The sequence below is a fragment of the Hyalella azteca genome, unplaced genomic scaffold (genome assembly GCF_000764305.2).
Source record: "Hyalella azteca isolate HAZT.00-mixed unplaced genomic scaffold, Hazt_2.0.2 contig3301, whole genome shotgun sequence".
Taxonomy (NCBI): domain Eukaryota; kingdom Metazoa; phylum Arthropoda; class Malacostraca; order Amphipoda; family Hyalellidae; genus Hyalella; species Hyalella azteca.
In genome coordinates, this window is record NW_025933553.1 from 26,234 (window position 1) to 52,337 (window position 26,104).

General features: G+C 38.8%; 1 protein-coding gene across 1 annotated transcript in view; it reads right to left on the reverse strand.

Moving 5' to 3' along the window:
- The window catches only part of LOC108666070 (neurexin-2), a 40,027-nt gene extending 14,611 nt beyond the window's left edge, over positions 1-25,416 (reverse strand). Inside the window, exon 1 of the mRNA XM_018152879.2 lies at positions 24,446-25,416. Coding sequence (XP_018008368.1) covers positions 24,446-25,066 — 621 coding nt within the window. The 5' untranslated portion in view covers positions 25,067-25,416. The remainder of the gene's footprint in view (positions 1-24,445) is intronic.
- Between the last annotated feature and the right edge of the window lie 688 nt (positions 25,417-26,104).

Below are 26,104 nucleotides of genomic sequence, written 5' to 3' on the forward strand. Positions count from 1 at the left end.
GACTCGGGCGTCAAAGCAACATGACTCGGGCGTCAAAGCAACATGACTCGGGCGTTAAAGCAACACGACTCGGGCATCAAAGCAACATGACGCGGGCGTCAAAGCAACATGACTCGGGCGTCGAAGCAACATGACTCGGGCGTCAAAGCAACACGACTCGGGCGTCAAAGCAACATGACGCGGGCGTCAAAGCAACATGACGCGGGCGTCAAAGCAACATGACGCGGGCGTCAAAGCAACATGACTCGGGCGTCAAAGCAACATGACTCGGGCGTCAAAGCAACATGACTCGGGCGTCAAAGCAACACGACTCGGGCGTCAAAGCAACATGACTCGGGCGTCAAAGCAACATGACTCGGGCGTCAAAGCATCATGACTCGGGCGTCAAAGCAACACGACTCACACAGCAAAGTGAAGTCTTCATTGCCCTACACGGAGCCTTCAATTCAATGAAGTCTTGACAAGCCCATAGAGAGGCCGCCTCGTCATGAACAAGATAACGAAGCCCGCAGCAAATGTGATGTTATTCGAGACAATTTGAGGTAACATAATATTCTGCACACATATCAGCATGGGCACCGCAATACAGAGGCATCGCTTTCGTAGGGAATTGCGATATTATTGATATGGTTCATCGTGATGAAAACAGCTTTCAGCCATATGTTCTAGTTAATTCTAGATGTTCTAGTTAATTTATGCGTATTTATCCATTTTGCAGCCAATGTGAAATTATTTATTTCAAGTTGTAGTCATGAAAGCTTCCTTAGAATTTAGTGTAACGGTACCCACCAAATACAACAGCCAAGCCGGAATATAATAATGTATTTCTGCAATCATAAAACAAAAATTTAAACCGAAAAAAATAAGTGAGGCAGATAATCAACTAAAACTAAGTACAATCTGAACCAGATTTGATTCACAAATAAAAAGCCTACCAAATATATATAGCAATTAAATGTCCTCAGCAACAGCTAGTCTACATGGCGGTGCCACCCCCCCCCACCCCCTTTATGACCCAGCCCCCCAGGAGAGGGGGGGGGGTAGGGCCGATGATATCAAACTTGAGCCGAAATTAATTGCACTGGCGAAAAAGTGCGCGCAATGTTGAAGTCGTGTTGGTGACTGCGGCCATGTGCATTGCAGGACCACAGCCGCAACGGCGCTCGTAGGAAAATAAATATTCATGTTTTGAATGCTCGCCCGATTGTCTTTTTTTTCAATTTAAAATATTAAGATGGAGTTCAAAACCAATGTATATATTCCTAGTGTATGTAAATTACTCGTACTCAGCCGCTTCCCGAAATTTCTAGTTATAAAAAAGTTATAACAACGAGCAAAAACTCACGTGGGTGCAAAAATGTTGCAATATTAGCGCCATATTGGGCCACGGTGAAGATATTTTTGAACAAGCACGCCTCGTTAAGCGCCATATTGGCAGCCACTGACAACAGCGACAAAAACACCGCCCGACAGACGCGTCCTACGGACAATTGCTTCTTGAACTGATACTCCTCAGCACTGGGTGAAATAAGTGCTACTATGTCCATTCACATGAGTGAGCCTTTGTCCACCCAATGTACTTTTGACCCATCTGTGGGTCAATATAATAAAGTTTGGCCTATCAAAAGTGTGTATCAGTGCTATATGTTTCACTATTTGGACAATGTCACCCATCGATTTTTCTATATGAGCAACGATGAAGAAGATAAAATACAACATGTAATTTTCCCTTAAATTAAGTGCACTGAATGTGTGCTTGTTAAAAATTAGCAATTAGAGTAAACAACTTAGAACAAATGAATGCGTGCGTTAGAATAAATAAGGTGAGTCAAAGGCTTGTCCAACAAGAAACGCACTTCCTTACCTGCTTGACAGGATGACCCACAAAACACCAAGTGGGTCTGAAAAGTTCATGCATATTTGGATAAGCCGTTGGCCAACCCAAGTGGGTTATTTCGACCCACTTATTTTTCAGAGTGGGCTATAAAAATATCGCTCAGGTTAAAAAACTTTATTTCACAAACGTATGAAATACCCGCTTTAATGCTACAGGGAGATTCACAGAAACTTCCTGTTTTGTGGTTCGCGCCAATTAAGCAGCCAGATGTTGTAGGCAGAAAGGGCGGGGAGTATTTCACATGAAAAGCAAGGTCATGAAGTTTTGTGTCCCGCCTAGTCAGTTGCCACTGTGCATTGGACAAGTGAGCGGCATGCGTTTGCTGTCGAGGCGTATTTTTCTAATGGCCGTTAGCAGAGTTTTCTCCGTCTGAGACAACATTTTGCAGAGCGCTTCATCTCTTTCAGAGACCTAACAAAATTCGGGGTATGCTACAGCCTCCGTCCCAGAAGCGACTGGTCAGAACCTCCTTGCCGATTTTATAGTCTCATGAGAGTAGGCAAGAGTTGGCAGAATAAGGACCAGGCGCTTGTAGCTGTCTGATTCGGGGACCGGAATTTAGACCAAAAAGCGGACACAGAGAAGCTGATTTACGATCGGTCCGCGTCCTGGGCGGTTCCTAATTCAGGGTCGCCACCAACTCAAAATTTTGATAGGGAGGTGACCTTCTCTGGCAGGCCCGATCCTCTGATTTGGCGCCGTGTGATTTTTTATGGGGTTCCTTAAATAAATTGTTTACAATGACTGTCCAAGGACCCTACCTCATTTGAGAACAACATACGCCAAGCCATCGCCGACATACCCATCAATACGCTTCAGCGAGTTGAATGGAATTTTAAAAATTCGATTAACTGAATGCATTGAAAATGGGGGCCGTTACTTGTCCGATGTCATCTTTAAAACTAAATGATTCAAAAATTCTGGTAATATATTTTTTCGATAAAATTTGTACTGAAATGATATCATCCCTAATTCTTTTTTTATTGAGCTTTTAAATCAGGAAGTTCCCATGAATCGCCCTGTATTATTTAAGCTTCGAAAATGTAAAGCAAATATGAATCCTAGAAGAACAGTTCTAATAATACTAGGGGAATACAGTATAATTTCAATATTCCTAGAGAAATAGTTCCAATAATCCTAGATAATAATTTTCAATAATGCTGGAGAACAATTTCAATAATCCTAGAGATCATTGAACAAGATCCTCTCAGAATCTAATCACTGATAAACAATAGAACGACACTGCATGGAATTCACTATTTGAACAATTACCGTGCATTATAATCATCTTCCTAGATCGTTTTAATATATTGCGTTCATTCGCTGCGCCATCGCATCAACAATACCAATAAAGTTGCATGTTACTGTGGGCTAATGCAAGATGCACTGCTATCAGCTCTAATATATATTTTAATTAAAATATTATTTATAACTGTAACAAAATAATTACAAAAACTAATGAGAGGGTAAGCGTGGGCGAGCGAATGCTCAGCCAAATACATCGAATAAAAAATATCGTTTAAAATATTGATATCTGAATCTGGACATCGTTTGGCAGTTAAAAATAAGTTTTTTAATGGAATTTCGTGATGTTGAATTAGAGAATTCATCATATTAAGGGACAAAGATGTTAACTAAGTCTTGAATAATTAGAAAACTGCGCCGAAGTTTTCCTTAATGTTACTTTGAATCAAATGTAACTTCAAACATCGAAGTTCTATTTTGATGTTTCTTCAGATGCGTGTTTATTACATTAACATCATTATACAGGATATTTCAACACGGATGTCGAGAGCATTGTAAAAATTGTTCGAGGTTGATATGGTAGCTTAAGAAACATTGTCAGCATTCCTGACGCAAGTTAACATCAACGCAGATTGCATGGAACTTTATATACGATTAATCCTTCTTGATTTTATTAACGGTTTGTCCTTGGTGGTTACGAGGATTTTGCATAACTATTTACTAACCCTGATTATGATTATTTTAATAATCATAATCAGGGTAAACGTAGGTAAACGTATAAAATCAGGGAGCATAAACGTAAATTAATTTTAATAATAATAGTTATATTTTAATATTTAAGTATATGCTCCCTGATTTTATTAACCGTTTGTCTTTGGAGGTTAAAATGATTTTGTTAACCGTTTGCCCTCACTGATTTCATCAACGGTTTACCCTCCGAGATTAGCAGAACAAGCAGCGGCTGCGCCTAGAGCTGTACGTAAAGATCAAGTCTGGCAGGATGAAAGGAAACTGTTGACGCGAGATCTGCCTTTATTTCCCCTTGAAAGAGCAATAAGGCAGCGCAAAGAACGGCTATACTGGCCATGTCGCGCAATTATATGATGGCAAATAGTGTGGCTATGTATCTTACTTACAAATTTGTACAGTCGGATTACATGCCTTCAATTTAGAGAAAGAATTGATTTCGATATTCCAATATTAATCAATACTATTCCTATGTGTAATATATTATTATTATATCAAGTAATACGTTTCAAGACGATCGGTGCTGAGCTCTATCGCCATCAAGTTGAATTACAATTATCAAGTAATTTAATGAATAATTACAGGAATTAGGTTAACAATTTGAAGTTTAATTGGCGGTGTTCACATTAGACTAATTCCGAACTCGTGGATATTAGACCTAGCGCGTACAAATTACACCTTGGAATTATTACATATCTGCATTTTGGCGCAACTAACTATCTAAGGAATGCCACTGAAGTTTTTACTTTCGTCGCAGACTGTCGTAAATTTTTTTACTTGTTTAGCTATTCACGAATACGAAAATCAATTACGAAAAATCAGCCTTATTGATGCAACCCTTAACGCTGAATCGAGTTTTAGTATTTCATATGCAAATTTCTGCAGTTGGCGACTTTCAAAAAAGCAAACACATTTTTTATTATGATTATTATTACTTATTATTATTATCATTATTACTTATTATTATTTTTGTTATTATTAGTATTATTACAAACAGTACACTCAACACAAGCAATTCATTCAACACAATCCATACACACTAGGCAAACAATACAAACTATAACATTCATACGCAGCACAACACCGCTTACTTGTACTAATGACCACTACATTGGTTGGTTACTAGATTAATAATTGATTACTAGATCGGTAATTGGTTACTAGATCGGTAATTGGTTACTAGATCGGTAATTGGTTGCTAGATTGATAATTGATTACTAGATCGGTAATTGGCTGTCTCTTATACACATCTAGATGTGTATAAGAGACAGGTTTTNAATTGGTTACTAGATCGGTAATTGGTTACTAGATCGGTAATTGGTTACTAGATCGGTAATTGGTTACTAGATCGGTAATTGGTTATTAGATTTGTAATAGTCACTAGACTAATCTTCGTGGAGAGAAATGGTTTAGTCTTCATGGAGAGAAAAGTTCAGCCTCGTCACGAGAAACGAAGTACAGATTACACATGGAATTATTATGAAGTATTTTTATTTACAGTCTGCCACTTTCACAACTATTTTACATAATTTAATCGAGTGGAGATGTAGAGAGTGCGACTGTGCGATGAAACTTAAAATGACTTTGATGTGACACGCGAGTTGTGATGTGGTCAAAAATGATTCTGAATAATCCATCTTAACATAGTAATTTTGTAGGCATTAACAAGGCCAAAAAAGATGCGAAGAAATAACTCGACACGAAAAAAAAACAAGGCTATTAACCAGACACAAAGCATAAATAAATAAAAAATAACAGGCAATCTGCTTATCAGGCGATAATGATGAGAAGGTTGAGCTCAAACTTGGATGAAATGATATCCAAAAATTTATTTGGAGCGTAAGTTCAGATCGATATTAATTACAGTTAGTTAACCCTCTACCGCCTGACGCGAGTAACCGGAGCAATATTGTCACGCGCCTACTTCCCAAAAAGGATACGTTCTAGTGAGCGCAAAATGACTTGCACTGATGGTTGCCGCCACGTACGACAACTTTAAAATGTTCTTTGTTCTCTGTCCTGAGGACAAACGTCCTCAGGTTGCTACACTCAATAGTTTACGTATAATGTAAGTTAAAGTTATGTTCCCGGAGAGTGGCATACGGCGGTAGAGGGTTAATATAATCAGTAATTGAAGTAATTAAGCACATATTCGTCAGGCTCAAGATGGCTCAAGGTACGAGTTGACATTTTGAGTGGCTGATCAATTAAAGTTTAAAAATGTTTTTAAAATGTTGAAATATAGTAACATTAAAACGTGTAATATTAAAATGTATGCATTTAAAAGCTGGCGCATCATGCTTTTTAACACCCGTACTCGATTTACAGCTGTAACAACCCACAGTTGTAATCACCTCCCAATTACAAAGCTGTAATCACCCTTCACTTGTAATCACGCAGCAGGTGTAATCGCATTGCAACTACAATAAACCAGCAGCTATAATCACCCAACGGATGGAGCCGGAAATTATTTAATCACTCGCTAAGTTACCCTTGAAATGTAGACGAGCTCTAACGACTTTGAAGTTAAGAATTTTTCCTTTTAAAAAATGTTATCTTATATGTTATTTATTTTCTTTTTATGTTATTTATTCTATTTCTTTTTATGTTATCTTTTATGTTATTTCTTTTAAAAAATGTTAAATGTTAGGAGTCAAAGATTGAAGAGTAGCATTTCAGATTTCGCTATAACGGAACTAGAATTTCCCTGTTTAAATTCAAAGATACATTTTCTCCTCAGCAAGATAAGTTTCTGCGGACTTAAGGGATCATGTATACTCTCAAAATAATGGACGTGTAATAGGTGGCCAGCCTGAGACCACCGATAATCCAACCAAATTTTATACTGAAGCTTCAGGAAGTATAGTATCGCCGCCCTCAACCCAGGGCCTTTGTTTGCACTGCAAAAAGCTAGCGTTTATTACGAGAGCTCCCGAGCAAAAGATAAATATTTAACCTATTGAAAGTATTTTATTTTTCTCGCCTCAGTGCAAGCTCTCGGCAAGGCAGCAACAACACTTGAAATATTTACAGGACCTTTTTCTTATTCACTGCTCTGTGCATTCACTCTGAGCTGCTGCCTTATTCACTGCTCTGCGCATTCACTCTGAGCCGCTGCCTTATTCACTGCTCTGCGCAGCGACTCTGACCCACTGCCTTATTCACTGCTCTGCGCAACGACTCTGAGCCGCTGCCTTATTCACGGCTCTGTGCATTCACTCTGAGCCGCTGCCTTATTCACTGCTCTGCGCATTCACTCTGAGCCGCTGCCTTATTCACTGCTCTGCGCATTCACTCTGAGCCGCTGCCTTATTCACTGCTCTGTGCATCTCTGTGTAGTAGCTTTGGGCTAACTCTTCATTCGTAGGTTGTAAATATCAATAGAATAAACGGATTGCACAGTTTTACAAACGTATATAACTATACCCTAAAACACTTTTTACATTCAAGCCTAAACTAAAAACATTTTTCTTCAAAGACGAAAATACCTAACTTATTAAAGTTTACATAAATATGAAACTGAAAATACATTTTGGGGAGTCCACAGCTTCCCGAATTGAACAAATAACAATAAACTGAAATTAAAAATGATTTAGGAAAACGAGTAATGCGACCAAATCTAGAATTGAACGCCCACGCCGAATGTGGAATCGCTGAGCACAAGGTACAGGCGGCGGCGTCTCTAATCGAGTTGCTGCCACCGAGCGGCCAGAGTTAGGCTCGAGTGCTCCAAGTTACGCTCGAGTAAAGGCTCGGACTGAGCTTCGAGTAGGAGGTCCTAATGGCTCGGTCTGAGGTTCGAGCAGAAGGTCCTAATGGCTCGGTCTGAGCTTCGAGCAGAAGGTCCTAATGGCTCGGTCTGAGGTTCGAGTAGAAGGTCCTAATGGCTCGGTCTGAGCTTCGAGTAGGAGGTCCTAATGGCTTGGTCTGAGGTTCGAGCAAAGGTCCTAATGGCTCGGTCTGAGGTTCGAGCAGAAGGTTCTAATGACTCGGTCTGAGCTTCGAGTAGAAGGTCCTAATGGCTCGGTTTGAGCTTCGAGCAGAAGGTCCTAATGGCTCGGTCTGAGCTTCGAGTAGAAGGTCATAATGGCTCGGTCTGAGCTTCGAGTAGAAGGTCATAATGGCTCGGTCTGAGGTTCGAGCAGAAGGTCCTAATGGCTCGGTCTGAGGTTCGAGCAGAAGGTCCTAATGGCTCGGTCTGAGGTTCGAGCAGAAGGTCCTAATGGCTCGGTCTGAGCTTCGAGTAGAAGGTCCTAATGACAAGCATCTCAAAGAGACGAAGTGACAAGGAGGGACAGGTGAAGAGCAACAGAAACGAAGACACTCGAACAAGAGGTCGCTTACACGGGACGTCGGCCGCCCGCACGAGAGAGACAGAGAAAGGAAATGTAAGTAATCCTACCTACATAATAACTTAACCCCACAACTGGGACATGCAGTCAGACACCGCGAGCTCAGCGGTGGGGCGCTCAGGAACAATCCCCCTAGGAACGCGAGACTCGGTCCAAAGTTCGACGATCTAGTATAACTGACAAATAGTCTTGAAATCAAGCATCGCTGACAAATGGTCTTATAATCAAGCATCGCTGATAACTGGTCTTATAATTAAGCATCGCTGATAAATTGTGTTATAATAAAGCATCGCTGGCAAATGGTCTTATATTCAAGCAACGCTGACAAATGGTCTTATAATCAAGCATCGCTGACAAATGGTCTTATAATCAAGCATAGCTGACAAATGGCTTTAAAGCAACAAACATCGCGTTGATTCAATAGCTCTCCGATCGCAGTGTTGTTCGCGTCAATGATGCGAGTTGAAGCGAATGCCATCAAGAGAAATATCAATCAATATGGCTATATCAATAGCGTCTTCAGATCAACAAAAGGCAGTTATCGCTCAGAACCATTAGCTGTAAAAATTCTCTGTAGTAACAAACAAAACATGTGTTCGTTTGTGGACGGTTTAAAATGATTTATAGAACTGTTGTATCAGACGAATTTAAAATACTCGGTGGACGATTTAAATTTTCTAATGATTTCACATGAGCGAAGCTTCATAGTTGTCTTGACAAGGGATACTTAGCGACTGCGATACAGGTCCAAATAAATTATTTGAGTTTAAAAAACATTGTGACACTTAATCTTCATTCCACACTGTGAAAAGGCCAGATGCATTATGAAAAGGCCAGATGAAGGTTGAATCGAAAGGCCAGATTAATGTTAATTTACATCTCCCTTATATACAATAAAACATTAAACCAGTGTTACGTATGGTTAAGTCACTCGAAACTTCATTTACATATAATACGTCTGGTACGAAGCATAAATAAACAATCCAGTTCAACTGATGAAAACTGTAAAAATAAGGAAATTGAGAGGTAATATTTAACTCATTCATAAAATTAACCGAGGCCACTCACTCACGTATATCCGGGTAAAAAGAACAGCCTTTCTGAGCATGTTCCTATGACTCTATTTTCTACTTTCAACTTTAATGAATTTATTTTCAACTTCAAGGAGTTAATGAAGAAAAAATATCACGCAACTTCCTCGTTCCTAAGAAGTCCACGGAACTCGACTCCCCAAAACCTGGCTAATGCCAGAGAAACTTGGAAAATAAAGTCAGACCAGCTAATTCAATTAAAACTGGGATCGATGACTATCATCAGTATCAATGTTAAAGTTTTCAGTATCAATGATAACGTTTTTAGTTTCAATGATGAAGCGATCAATACCAATGATAAAGTTATCAACATCAATGATACTGTTATTGAGGAGTTAAAGGGATACCCATAAAATAATTATTAGATATTTGTAAAGAGCGTTCAAAAACTTGCATGCAAATGATGCTGTTTATCTCAGAACATTTGTGTGTGTGTTGTTTAATCAATGAAGAAAATACTTATGAACATTTCGATATACCGCGATACTCTTCGGAATAAAAAAAAGGTTTTCGCTTCACTCCCGAGATGAAAAACAGAAACGTGAGATCCAGCCCGACCAGAACCTAATAACTGCTTGGCTACTTCGTGTTTCTAGAAATTGTGATAATATTAAGATCGAGCGTCTAGAATCTGGAGGCTACATGAAACTGAGCTCAAACGCCACCCAGAAAACATGACTCGCTAACTGCCATGACGGGCGGTTTCAAAGTATCCCTAGGAGGGTAACTGCCCCAGTAACTGACAGGCTTCTTCAAACTGTTCTTATAAATAGTGATAATGTTAACAACTAAAGCATCTTGACCCTAGACTTTAGATGGAACTGAGCCCAAGGCAGACACAGAAAACAAGGCTCGTTGATTGCCAGGCAGTTGCTGTGCTTGTGCCGCGACAGCGACCAGACGAGACGGCGCCGCTCAGACGCGTTAACAACGTGTCGCAAGACTGCATTCACAAGAATGAGGGAGACGCTGTCCAAATAGCGCTTTACTTTTCGCACTTATGTGGACACTATATATTCTACGATACAACTTTCATCATGTTTTATTAGAAAACGATTGCTCCATACTCCTTGAAAAAACTTACATCATGTTTCATTAGAAAACGATATATACTCCATGAAACAACTTATATCATGTTTTATTAGTAAATGATATATACTCCATGAAACAACTTGTTTCAACAACTTGTATCATGTTTTATTAGTAAATGATATATACTCCATGAAACAACTTACATCGATTCGAAGAAAAATTGTGTCATTGACCGAATAGTTATTGCTGATAACATTTGAAAACATGCAATATAAACCTTAACATTTTGAGCTATAACGTCCGAATACAACGTTTTAGAATAAAGTTCACCCTTTGACCTTTTGATAAAACAAAGCTCCTTTTTAAAAAGTCTTTGGCTGACACGCGCGAAATATAGCTTACATTTAAGATAAAACTCTATACAAATATGAGTAGAAACAATTAACAGAAGAGTAAGAGAAGCAAACTCGACGGTTACAGCAAAGAGAAAACAAAAGGAATAACAATGTAGCTGATGCAACATGGAGAGAGCAATCAAACTAAAAGAACGAACACCGACGTAAGAAATACAAAACGCTGTCAAACAATATTGAACGCTCGAATATTGAGAAACATTTACGTCAAAAATCAACATAGTGATTGAATTGCGTAACGGCTCGCTGAGACGGACAGAGCAAAGGTGAAACACTGTATAGGAAGGAGTATAGCTCGTATATATTGAACAACGTACGTAACAATTTTATATTGAAGTAAGTTTGTGAACATTTATATTGAAGTACATGAGTAAAACTCTTATATTGAAGTATATAAGTAAAACGCTGGAACATAAGTATGTTAAACGCTTATATTACGGTAGGTACGTAAAACGTTTATGTTGACCTACGTACGTAAAACGTTTACAGATATTGGCGTATGTGCGTTTCATTGCCGAGTGCTATGTAATGGCATAGACTCCAATTATAAAGAATATTTATTAATGTGAAATTGTTGAAGTAGAAATTGTTAGGATTTTTCCATACTCAAGTATTCAAATTATTTTATTGATAGGAAACTGTTTAATTAATAATTATTAGGTTCGTATTTTTGTATAAGGTGAACTCTGTGTCTCACTTTTTATAATTGAAAAGTACTAAGTACAATAATTATCTTAATTATTGATAGCTCCTCATTGCAATTTACATTTTTCAAACAACAAAAGACCAGTTAGTATGAACGACGCACGCCATTGCAAGCGCGACGGTGGCTTCCGCAAGCTCTTACTTCAGCACTAGCCAGACCAACCTAATTTTAATCGTGCAGGGAAGTGAACTTGGTATTCTTGACACTTTATTGATAACTAAGGCACTGATAGAAACTGATGATGCAGAGTAAATATAGAATCACGAACAAAGAAATGAACCCAATGGATGGCACGCACTGAATCAATAGTTCGTGCTAGTGAAGTAATAAGATTCTATAAACAAAGATAATAAATTGAATAAGATGCGGCAATAATACTTAAACCTAGTTATTCCTAACGAATAATTACAATTTACAAATAACCAGCACAACCCATGAATTACTGACAAATTAGAAAGTGACGCGTATCGGATGCTCCAAAAGAATAGGATTTTTATCTAAATAAAATCCTAGTATAATCAAAAGATAAAAATATGAATGAAATTTAATGTAAATTTAGCATAACAAACAGGAGAAATAACGATTTGAACGATCGGCAAAAATTAATGCCCAGGAAAACCCGGTACAAAAATAACAACGCCTGGAGGCCATCACCCACCCAGATAATCACAGAAAATTAATTTGAACGCGATCAGCTATAATATTCATTCGGGGTACTGAGATGGCATCGCATCACAACGGATCATTATAGAGTTTTTGAATTAATATTCAATGATAAGCGCACAAAATTGAAAATGTTTCGATTCTGCCATAACAATTGCGCAGGGGTTCCATGACCCCAAGCAATATCCCAAGCATGACTTTGGTATTCGAAATATTTAAATTTGAACAGGTGAAATAAATGATAGACTGGATTTTAACGACGATTCATTGTCTCCAGTTTCAATATATAAAGGAAATTACCGCAAACTGGGACGTTATATTAATAACATATTTAGTATTCTTCACTATGCAAGCCACGACGATTATTACTACATTATGATGTAAGTAGATATGACATAAATTGTGATTTTTTTCTATGGAAATAACGAATGTGGTTTCGAAGCAACAGATAAAGAAAATAACATGAAATAATTTTTTCAGCGTATCGTTATAATTTGTTCAATCATTTATTCATGATGCAATCGTCTGCCACCAGATGCATTAATTAAAGTTACGGTTGAATTGAGAACACAACAATATAGTAAGAAACCTATGGGGTACAATATCCCTCATATTATCAATACTATAAAGGATTAATAACTCTGAGAGCAGTTAAGCATCTAATTAAGAAGGTATATTGCTTATAATACAAGCAAAACAAAAACAAAAGCAAAAAATTAAATTTTTCGCAAAAACTTTTTAGTAATCTCTACTTATTGATTCCCAAAACTGCCAGTATTTTACCAAATACCATATCATAGAAATAAAGATGTATAACATTATTAAAGTTCTATCTGACTGCGCAATGTTGTTGTGGCGTGACTGCGCCATGTTGTAGTGGCGTGACTGCGCCATGTTGCTGTGGCGTGACTGCGCCAAGTTGTTGTGGCGTGACTGCGCCATGTTGCTGTGGCGTGACTGCGCCATGTTGTGGCGTGACTGCGTCATGTTGTTGTGGCGTGACTGCGCCATGTTGTGGCGTGACTGCGCCATGTTGTGGCGTGACTGCGCCAAGTTGCNTGTACCAGCTGTACCCCTCCTGTACCAGCTGTACCCCTCCTGCACCAGCTGTACCCCTCCTGTACCAGCTGTACCCCTCCTGTACCAGCTGTACCCCTCCTGCACCAGCTGTACCCCTCCTGTACCAGCTGTACCCCTCCTGTACCAGCTGTACCCCTCCTGTTCCAGCTGTACCCCTCCTGCACCAGCTGTACCCCTCCTGCACCAGCTGTACCTCTCCTGTACCAGCTGTACCCCTCGCCCCTCGTGTCCCCTCATCTCTGATGCACCTCACATCTCATCCTGCCGACAGGTTCGCTGTTATTACCTAGCTATATTGTGCATCGATGGTTCCATCCATATATGTCCCTTCTTTCCAACCGAACTATTTGGCCCCAAAAAATGATCTTTAATTCAATACTTTGCTAGCAAATTGTTACACCAGATTTTGAGCCCTGCCCTAAAGTGCCAATTATATCTCTAATATACATAAATATTTTGTTTGCGATCGTAACCGTGTTAATCCGGCAGTTTTCTCATTAATTTCAAACTAATCCAAGTTTGTCTTTCATTTCATAACACTTTACTTGAGAATTTTAGTAAATGTTAAGCTTTTTAACAAAGGCAACTCTGCTAAAACTTTTCACATTCAACACGCCAAAACAATCATATTACCCCGACCGTATTTGTATTGGCAACATTACTATACATTGCTAAATTAAAACATCAGTTCTTCATAACCCTGAAAAAATATACATAACCATGATATAATCAATAACAATACATACTTGGTTTATTAAACCCCTGTTGTCACCCTTCCCGTGCCCTTATAAACGGATATAAAATAAAATAACATTGCACTTTCAGTTATAACAACATTCGTGATGCTGTCGTTAATATTAAGATATTTACGTAATATGTAAATATTGTTAAGCACGCACATTCATACCGACAAGTCTGCAACAAACCTAACACAGTCTTCAATTTTAAGTAATTAAAGATAGAGTGCGCATTCAACTTGCGCATATATAGTGCCATTATTTCAAGCTGTTAAACGCTTAGTGATCTTCTGCAAGTGATGAACCGTAAGATGATAGTAAAAGGTTTAATGGCTTGTAATGAAAAGACTTGTAGATTCTTTGCATTCTGTGTTCCTGGAAGTTCTTTAATAGAAATGTTTCAGAAGAGTCGTCCAACGATTATTACGCACATAAAGATACGAGGGATAAGGCATATTGTTCTGATATCCGTTATTGATAGATGTGATATAGTAATATAGTGGAGTCCGTATTGAAGAAAGAACCAAGTTTGATCAGTCAGCGATTTTAAATAACGTAAAATGTATTTAATTAATAACAAGGTAGCAAGTCTCGAACCCGCAACTCACTGCTCCAATATTGGTGATCTCAGACACTCGACCACCTCAGCGGAAACAGAACATGACAAACGTTTAAAAAAGGCCCAATTTATCATGATAAAGCAGAAAGGTTTGGATATTGTTCGACCGCAATTCAATTTATTCACTTCACTGACGATCGGGCTTAAAAAGTGTATAATAAAGGATATCAATAAATAAAAAAGTGTATAAAAAAGTGTATAATAAATGCAATCGCTAATTAAACAGGAATGTCGAATAATAAAAAATACGATGACGCATGACAGAAATGCATTCATACGTTAGTACTGGAAACGGAGATGGCAATTTGAGATTTCTTTTTAGTTAATTCGAGTGAGATATATATTTATAGGTTAGCTTTTTCATTTGCCTCTAAATGTATAAGACGCCATAAAATTTTTGCACTTTCTCACCCGAAATTTAAATCCTGTGCCACAGATACCGGCCTCCTGGGACATTAAATCTAAACTTTCAAATCAATATTGCGTCCCATTATTCAATTCCAAAAAAACATAAACAAATATCACTTAACCCTCCACATACGTAGATATTTAACAAACTGACTTGGAAAAAATCAAATGCAATCGCTAACTTTAGCAACACGTGAAATTTTTTCGTGACTCGTCAAGAAATGCACCGTGTTCCGGGAGCTGAAGTTCCTAAAAGCCACGTCAGTTCAAAGAGCTTGCGTGTCGAGCGCCATTCACCCGCACAGTAAATCCATATGAAAAAATATTACCGGGCCTAATGCACGGTATCCTGTATACGTCGGGTGATGTGGGGTGGAAGATTTACGCCATTCACCCGCACAGTAAATCCATATGAAGAAATATAACCGGACCGAATGCATGGTATCCTGTCTACGCGGGTGATGTGGGGTGGAAGATTTACGCCATTCACCCGCACAGTAAATCCAGATGGAAAAATATTACCGGACCAAATGCATGGTATCCTGTATACGTCGGGTGATGTGGGCGGCGAGGGCAAATGGGAAATCCATGACAAGCCAGGCATATGCCCTCGAGGGTTTTCTAAATCCAGTCGTAATCTTTCCTCTCTGGGAAGCTTGCGGCGACAAATCCTCGAGGGATTGCTCTTCAAAACCCTCTTTAATTTTTTTCAGGATTGCCAGCTCCTGGTGAAAAAGTCTTTTCAGATTTCGTATCACAGGGGAACTACACTGACTGTATAAGCCGTCTTATAAGAATTAAAATCAAAATTGGATGTCTTAACCGCGCTCTAAAAAGTATCTCTTTTATTAGAACGGCCTCGTCTGAGCAGACGACGGGTCTGACGCACAATTTAATAATCATAAAATCTACGCGCCTGCGCATTAACGTGCAACATTTCCACGAACTTTAGCGATTCTCTGAAATCGTCGTTTCAATTCGAAAAAAGCCTTCGCTTTTGGAAAAAAACATTATTTACGACTAAATTAAAGCACTTTCATAAACAAAGTGTAGCTCAAAATAACGATCATTGCGAGCCCGGAATACTGAAAATTTGTGTCACGGTTTTCACACCAATTATAATTGTTAACGTAAATTATCATAAAGACAATGTTCAAATATATATCAACTTTCTATCATCAGCTTCAATACATAATGTAATACTAATAATTTTACAGTAATCACTGTAGATATGACAAGATTATTGTGGTAACAGACTTCCCAATGATTATCTCACAACCCTATTCGCCCACTTCCTATCAGCGTAAGACCAGAAAAAATCAATTCTCAATCAACGTGAAAGTTAAAGTTTGCTTAAACTCTTGAAAGTTATTTTTTCTTTACGAAATTTAATCAGGAAACAAAGCAGTGCTGGAGGGATGAGGGAGTGCAATGCAGGGCAGGAGGGATGAGGGAGTGCAGTGCAGGGCAGGAGGGATGAGGGCTTGCGATGCAGGGCAGGAGGGATGAGGGAGTTGCACTGCAGCAGGGATGTAGGCACTATATATGACATATAGCACCACATACGCCGTAGGTATCAACAGAACAAAGAGTGCTCTGTGCACCACAGTGCGCTGGGTGTACTGCACTTGACCATGGTCATTGTGCGGCACCAGCCTCTGTGCTTCAGCGGGGCACTCTAAGAGAAGCACTTAAATATGCCGCGCTAGGTGCACCTAATGCACTAGTTGCTGCATTATATCAACCTTATGCACTAGTTGGCTCACTAGGTGCACCAAATGCACTAGTTGCTGCGCGATATTAACCTTATATGCACTAGTTGGTTCACTAGGTGCACCTAATGCACTAGTTGCTGCGCGATATCAAACTTATATGCACTAGTTGGTTCACTAGGTGCATCTAATGCACTAGTTGCTGCGCGATATCAACCTTATATGCACTAGGTGGTTCACTAGGTGCCCCTAATGCACTAGTTGCTGCGCGATATCAAACTTATATGCACTAGGTGGTTCACTAGGTGCCCCTAATGCACTAGTTGCTGCGCGATATCAACCTTATATGCACTAGTTGGTTTACTAGGTGCACCTAATGCACTAGTTGCTGCACGATATCAACCTTATACACAAGTTGGTTCACTAGGTGCGCTTAATGCACTAGTTGCTGCGCGATATGAACTTTATGCACTAGTTGCTGTACGATATGAACTTTATGCACTAGTTGCTGTACGATATGAACTTTATGCACTAGTTGCTGCGCGATATGAACTTTATGCACTAGTTGCTGTACGATATGAACTTTATGCACTAGTTGCTTCACGATATGAGCCTTATGCACTAGTTGCTGCATGATGTGATCCTTATGCACTAGTTGGTTCATTAGGTGCACCTAATGCACTTAGTGGGGCCTATCTCATTTCAAAATTCTAAAGAACAGAACACAAGTTTTTCGCTTCGTTGAAAGCCAAGAATATTGGCGAATCAAATTCAGTAGGTACTTGTGTCAACCGGCTTTTTGCTTAAAAGTTTCTGAAAAAACTCTAATAATCATCATTTCTCTCCTCCCTCATGCACTTGTTAACCCGCATGTTATTATCATCTCTCTTTTATCTCCCGCACAAAGCTTCTTAATGCTTTGTCATGAATGCATATATTATACCTCAAACCTCCTTACAAATGATAACAATGTAATTAACTTTTAAATTTCATGAGAATCTATTCGCTATGCATTTTATTCAATTCCATTCGATTTTATTTTGTACATACTGCCATATTTTTTACTGAAATATAGCATAGCCATAATTAAAGTAAAACACTGAAAAAGATTCAAGCGCTGAAAATTCTTCCATCGTAATCTTGGGATTGCTAAGGACCTCGACAAAAATTAACATAAGTAAGGTAATTAACAATTAACCAATAATTGCTATTGTGAATTCTTCACAGGCCCTGCGCACGGCTGGACACAAGAGCATTTTCACTTCAAATTAATTGAATTCAGAATTCAACATCAGCAGTACTTATCTTAAGTAATAATTTTCATCATCAGTATTAATCAGCCGTATCAAATATACCTCGTCTTCAATACTAATATGCAGAACCAAATATTAATTGTCCTCACTACTAATCAGGCGAACAAAATATCAACGTAATCAATGTTAATCAGCAGTACCAAATTCTTAACGTGACCAGTACAGTATCAACATTCATCAACAGCAACATCAGTATATGAATCTGTAGTTAAAAGTTTCCAACGTCTTCACTAATAATTACTGAACAATTCGCCGTATCAAACTTTTAAACGGAAAGTCACAGCAGGTTTTCAGATTAATTGATCATCGAAAAAGCCGCTCAATAAAGTTTTACTTGAGCCGTGAACGATCTATAATAGCGGTAATTTAGGTACCGGACGCTATTTTAATATCTTATTAAACATAAGCTGGCCTTTGGTTGATGGCGGCCGTGAGGACAAGCCTGAGGCAAGATAATTATCAATAAATTAACTCCAAGGGTGATTTATATGGCAATTTTATGAGGTGTAATTATATAATAGAGATAAAACAGCGAGTATCGTTAATGAACGAGCTGGAGAAAACTCCGTAAGATGACACCAGTCGCTTCCTAAATACGACGCCTGCACAAATTAAAACCTACAGGTTTGATCTCAATAAATGTACATCAAGCAATTACCTACCTAAATTAGTAAGCCACACAATCAACTAGTACCAAAAAAATGTAATCCGTAATCAAATATGCATTTCACAAACGCAGGGTTTAAAAATTTCATAAACATTCAAATAACTTTAAGAAATTTTACCCACAAATTCCCCTCTCCCCCAAGGGATTTTGCACCAGATATTAACTCTTCCATGAGCGCTATACGAGCAATATATCCCATGAAATTTCCGAGAAACGCGTCAATACAGAAGACGGCAGCCCTAAATAAAGTTATTCCTGGCAGTCATCCAGCCGACTCGGCTCAAGCAAGGCGCATCTCACGGGCACAAAAATGTCTTCTTTTCGTAACTAAGAAGCAAATCCCACAATATTTGACGTCGAAGTTGGGATTGCAAATGGCAGTGCTGAAGAGAATCGTCTTCCGGGATGATAAAAAAACGTACGATTCTTCTGAAGCGGAGAGCTGGATACTTTATAAACGCTGCTTCCTACAACCTGAATACAACATCGAGACCGTCGACTCGCGATACAAATCAAAGGCGCATTATGATCGGCCATCGACGGCTGAGTCTGGTTCGGCGATATTTTTCTATAGGTTTAATTCACATGAAAGCTTGGAACTAGTCGGCTGGCTTGGGTTGCGGGCTCTGAACTTGTCGAGTGGCTTAGGAAGCGGAATCCGAACTTGTCGTGAGTGGGGGGTTCTGATCAGAACTTGTCGAATTGCTTGGGTGGCGGGTTCTGATCTGAACTTGTCGAATTGCTTGGGTGGCGGGTTCTGATCTGAACTTGTTTAATGGCTTGGGTGGCGGGTTCTGATCTGAACTTGTTTAATGGCTTGGGTGGCGGGTTCTGATCCGAACTTGTCGAATGGCTTGGGTAGCGGGTTCTGATCTGAACTTGTTTAATGGCTTGGGGGGCGGGTTCTGATCCGAACTTGTCGAATGTCTTGGGTGGTGGGTTCTAATCCGAACTTGTCGAATGGCTTGGGTGGCGGGTTCTGATATGAACTTGTCGAATGGCTTTGGTGACGGGTTCTGATATTTAATATGCCATCTAGATTATGTTCAGTATTCACATATAATCGTTACAAACTAATATTCATCGACCTACAGCGTGATAGTATAACACTAGGCAGATTTTTTTCAAAATTTACTAGACTTGGTCATTTAATTTAATATATAATGATCCCTAGAATAAATTCACACAGGCAACTACTCTGAAAATCTTAATGAGAGTCTATGATCGTTCACGGTAATTGTTCGATAGGAGAAGGGTCCTTGAGGAGGCGAAATTTTATAATAATATTGCAGAGCTTTAATAACTCGTCATCGTGGCGCCAAAGACTGGCGCAAGATTGTTGCGTTCAGCTTCTGTGAACGTTAGAGGGTTCGATACTTATTGATAATCGATGGGGAGACGCGAACCAAACAATAGACGTTTTGAATGGGATGGAGACCATTGTATGGAGGGTCTCGAACTGCAGCGCGAGCTCAAACTACTGCCGCTAATTTAGTAGAGAAATAAGATTTGTTCACGTCAAGTTAATTTCAAGTATACATTGTGGAGAAATATCGGACAAGAAGCCAGTTCGTTATAGTACCAATCAAGAATGTTTGATAATTGTAACGTGTCCGTATTATTGGTTTGCATTTTCCCTGGAAAAATCGACAAGCAAGTCAAGTCAATCAAGACACAGTCAATTACACAATGCACAGAACAGATCAACTACATTCATAACATAAGAGTACTAGTAGAATATTCGATCGACTCTGAGCACTATCACTACACATTACAAAGTAGCACCTGATATTTCAACTTTGAAGAGCATATACAATTGACTGCAGAGGAGATATTCGTTCCACAGCGGAAAAAATCAGTATTGTTAGACAAAAAAACGCAACATTTCTAAGTACACAAGCCTTGCAATAAATAATGTACATTATTGAACGTTGAATAAATAGAAACACTGATGAAATACCAGAAAATACATTAATACAATAAATATGGTATTGTTATAGTTCCGGTCTCGGCGCAATAATGATGGCAACGCATTTTAGAAGTGGGGAAAAAATCCGCGGATTTAGCAACCAGGATTTAAGTATCTCGCAACTCACTCCAGGTACACATTTGCACGAAATATTCAAGAACATTAATGAAGAAAGCGATTTATCACGCACAACGGACTCTGAAATTACCACAAAGATAAATCATAGACCTCAGAGAAAAATGGTGCCTTCATTGCGCCAGTCACAGAGAAGAACGTTCACACTATGTTTTGTGTGAGCGTGCGAAAATTACAGAAGCTATTTCGAGGCGCGCTCACTTCTGACACTTCATGCAGAGTTTATAAAAATTATACAGATACAATTGAGTTTGTTTACGCTTTCAAAGAGTTTTGTTAGGTGAAGTGTGCTTAAGTATATGGTAGAAAACTAGACTTGTTTTTTGCAAGTCTACAAAATGTAGACTTGCATGTATTATACATATAATAGAGATAAAACAGCGAGTATCGCTAATGAACGAGCTGGAGAAAACTCCGAGAAATGTATTTTTTGCAAGTCTAGTACAAAAAACAACTAGACTTGTTTTTTGTTTTGACTGCATTGAGCAAGATTTCAGGAACATAATTAATTTTATGTCAAAGATTATGCACAATCGTGAAAAAGCTAAACGGACAGCAGAAAATACTCCATGCATTATGTCGGAACTTTTTTGTCCCAACAATTCAGAGGGTAATTTTTGAATCCGCAATAAATTTTCGCTAACGATTCAATGGCAATCATTTTTTAGTTCAGAAATTATGAACACATCGTAATATTTGATCAAATATAAAATTTTAGACGCCAGCAACCATTCAACGCATTTGAAAAACTCTGCTACAAACAGTTATAAATAATAGCTTTATCGCTAGCGATGGTCAAATGCTTTAGTCGTAAGCAGTCAAACAAATGACCTTGCACTTGAAATGACGAATGAAAAGGAATTGTTTTTGTGTGAGAATTTTACGCTCAAAAATTCAGCCTAATGATAAAATTCTCTAGAAAACCGGCATAAAATTACGCAGTATGAAATTAATTCAACCTTTTAATGCCCCAGCGGATGCGGCCGGCATTTTTTCACCAAAAAAGTGTTACAGCTAGAATTTAAGTAAGTTAAGCGTCACATTTAAATAATCACAGCCACAATTTGGAAGAATAAGTTGGTTAAAATATTCGAGATATTTCATAAATAGTACAAATAAACCACAAAATATATATATATAATTCTGTATAAATAACCTTATTAAGGGTATCAAGAGACTCCAGACTTATGCATGATGAGAAAGCGACCGCGTCTCAGGAAAGCTTCAGTATTGACCCGTGAAAATATGGGGCCGATATTGGCATGGGGATAATAGAGTGGCTTTAGCGGGAGTTACTGGGCAACTGAGGCACATAATAACTTGTCGCGTGTCTCCGTAATGTCTCAGTTATAGACTTAAATTCTATTCATTTGGTCTCTGTCGAAGGTTTCTAGTTTTGGTAAGGTTTCGGTAACCGTTGTTAGAAGAATTACTACTGGGCAACAGAGGTATATAATGATGTGCCTCATGCAGTTTCCCAAATGTGTGTCTCCTCGAATATTCATTATGGTTAGTTATAGTCTGTGATTTCAACGAGTTTGGCGACTGACGATAATTCTTTAATATACATGAAAATGGTATATTGAATTAGGTTCTTGTTACTACAGTTAGTTAAGAAAAGTTCATGGGCGACCGACTCTCATAATCTTGTGTCGTGTCTCGGTAATGTCTCAGTTATAAACTGCAAATGTAATGAATTTGACATCCAACAAACTTGACTCAAAATATAGAAATAAAAAGAATAAGAAAGGAAGAATTATCATGATATTGATAGTTCCATAAAAACTTATCTGGCGCTGGTTATCTTACAACAATGGTTGAGCGAGCCATGAGCATTACTTATTTACGAGGCTCAATGATTTACTATACGTAAAAAAAAGTGAATAAAAGCAGTAGTAATACCGATGCGTACACGATGTCCTGCCGAAATAAGGACTAATGTGAGTGACTAGTTTCAATGTAAACAAAGGAAATACCTACGCAAAACTCCTGCTATAAATTTTAATGAAATTTTCTATTTTATAAAATTACATTGGTCTTCCCAAATAACTATTCAAATTGGACAAATATCATTCAGACCGAAATAAAAATAATTCAAATATTACGCCAGTATAGATGTGAGATCTTGGCAGGATGACAAGAGCGATGCAAGATTACCGACGAGAAAATCAATGATTAACAACGTTGGTGTGTACAAATCGCGTATTGATTAACTCTTGATCCACACTCCACAGACACGATAATCGCTGTCGATGCTGCTCCGACCTAAAGGCCTGGTAACGAGTGTTATACCATTAGACCAATTGGTAAATTGGTATCGTAGTATTGAACAAGCGCGCGTTCTTATTGATTAACGTACATCGTTAACGACGTAACTAACTACATGCTGCAGTCAAAACAGTTCAGCATAATGTACGACAGCATTACAGCATATCGATGGTGGAATAAATAACTGTATGCTGATGTTACAGCAGTTCAGCATAACGCATGGAAGCTCCAGCACGCAATGCACGTAATCACTTGCTAGGCGGATAATCAATTGCCAGGCGGATAATTAATTGCCAGGCGGATAATCAATTGCCAGGCGGATAATTAATTGCCAGGCGGATAATCAATTGCCAATAGACACAAATTGCAACCGATAACACTGCTTCAGTTCAGTTTAAATGCCAAAATTGCTAATAATTTAACAAAATATAACTCAGTACTCACTACAGTGAGTGACAGAGAGCGCATTTTCTTGTCGACGAAAACGTGAAGTCACGGACGGACAGACAGGCGGACAGACAGACGGACAAACGGACGGACATGGCGAGCACAATAGCGTATTTTTTTCCATACATGAGAAAATGCGCTAAATAGTTAAAATAATTTGGGTGTATATGAAATAATTCAGTTAAGGTCTAGTAATTTAGGTCGAGTCGAAATAATTTGAAATGATCTCAAATAATTTAGTCAGAATGCAGATAACTTAGGCTGACTTCAAATAATTAAAGCTGATTTGAAATAATGTAGGCTGATTGAAATTAGGTTAGTCTAAGATCAAATAATTTAGGAAGAATCGCTCATCTCCTTTCATAAGCCAGTAAATTTGTAGCAAAATTAAGTAATAAATTGCAATGCGGACATCTGAACATTTCGGGAAATCGGCGCTATTTTAACGGCAAATGTCATCTGAAGTTGATCAAGATTTCATCTGAAGTTTACTTAAAATTTATCGCAAGTTCAATCCAAATTTGTATATAGTTCAGTCAAAATTTATCTAAAGTTCAGTCACATGAAGTTCTGTCATATTTCAGTCATTTTCAGTCTAAAGTTCAGTAACAAAATTCCTCTAAAGTCACATTGAATGTGAAGTTTAATCAAATTACACCTAAAATTCAGTCAGATTTCACCAGGTATTCATGAAAAAAGGCCGGGCCCAGGCCACGTCAATAACTATTGCAAAAATAGAACCGACCGCCGCTTCTGCTAATTTAGCGTTATTTATCTGGCAATTAATAAGGCATATATTAAATTAAAGTACGATTTGAGATGCCCAAAACTATGTATTATGAAAAGTAACATACGAATCATTTAAATTCATTCTGTCACACTTGAACTTTCTAATTTGTCATTTAAAAAGATGGCTACGGTTTTATTAACTAATTATTACTCACTTGACTAGCTGTCATTTCAGGACGCTTGGCGACGCCATCCGCTTCTCTGTAGGTGACATCCTTGATCTTTCCAGCGAACCTTGGCTGCAGGGCAACCACGGAACCGGAAAGACGAGTCACGTCCGGTGGAATGCCCCCGAAAAACACGGATCCAGAAGAGTCGTTGCTCCCGAAGGTGTGATCATGAGTGCCTTGGTGCGTTTCCACGGAGTCATCAACCCTGAGCTCGATAATTTCGCCAGATTTTTGCACTCTTACGTGATGCCAAAATCCATCGTTGAGGCTGCGACCAGCGCTCACTAGACGATTGCCTAACCCCAAGTTGTACCTGAGTCTAGCTGTGCCCTCAACTAAAGTCAGTTGGAAGAACTGAGTAGAACTTTCATTGTCCGTGTAGAAGAGCAGGCCATCAGGTTCTGAAGTGCTGAATAAGAAGTCCAATGAGCCATCTCCAGCCGGAGTCCAGCGAGGGTACTGAGCGTACGAGCTAACCGAGCCTTCCAAAATAAAGGCCGAGATAATAACTGATGAGTCTAGTAAAGATAGAAATGCGATCAAGAGTTGCATCGTGATGCTCACTGGTAACTTAGGAACACGATATGCTTTTGCGTCTCTAGCCATGGTAATGATGAGTAATTTCGATGAATGGAGGAAGCCTACAGTCCCTGCAATCCGCCACTGACAACGTCTTATTCTAAGTGGAGCCACGATAACTGCATTTCCTTCAAGGCATTGGAAACAATACTAAATTTACTTTGTTCCATCATAAATCTGAACACATCAACATAACTTTCAGTTATTAAATTGCTTCACTCACTTTCCCCGTGTTCAGAAAACCTCTAGGTTCACGAATCGATTGGTTGATAGTAGTAGAGCAAGTAAGACATACGAGCACTACACCTCCTACCGGCACGACGGTTAATCGAATACTGATGACATTCGAGACTGCCAGCACACGCGCAGTCGCTCTTCCCGCCTGCGTCCATGTAGGCGCAATATTCCCTCTGAAACGCGGTCATCAACCGAATAGGCTGTCAGCTCTTGAGTTCGCACTCTTTTATATTTCTATACATCGTATTTTGTAGAATTAGAACTTCTACTCCAAATGAAACTCTAGTATTTCAAGCATTCATTGTAGTAAATCTTTATAGTAAATGTCTGAGTTATATCCGGACAAGGTCAGTAGAGCCGTCTGAGGCTTATTAATCTAGCAGCCACTCATTGTTCACGTCCAAGCTGGCGTGAGCTAGGAACAACCTAACATGGATGCCATCCGTCCTTCCTCTTGCTTATGGACGCGGCAAATTCCAGTAGCTGCCTGGATTTCAGGTGGTCTTGAAAGGAACAAATCAGAGCCGAGTTCCGTATGAATTATGAACGTGACTGTACTTGAATACAGAATTATATTAGCTGGCGGATGGAGATATTAAAGTCTAGGTATCTCAGTATTAATGCAATTAAAATTCTATTCAGATGTGCGAGGTGTCGCCAGTTTTGAGTCACTCAAGACGTGATTCTCATTGAATGTTTTCACAGTGATTAGTAACACCTAGATTCCTTGCCTAGATTCCATGAGTCCGAGTCACAGTATGTGAACTACTTCAAAGTGGTTAACTTTTTCGATGTCGATCAACCATCATATTATATCTTCAGACAGTC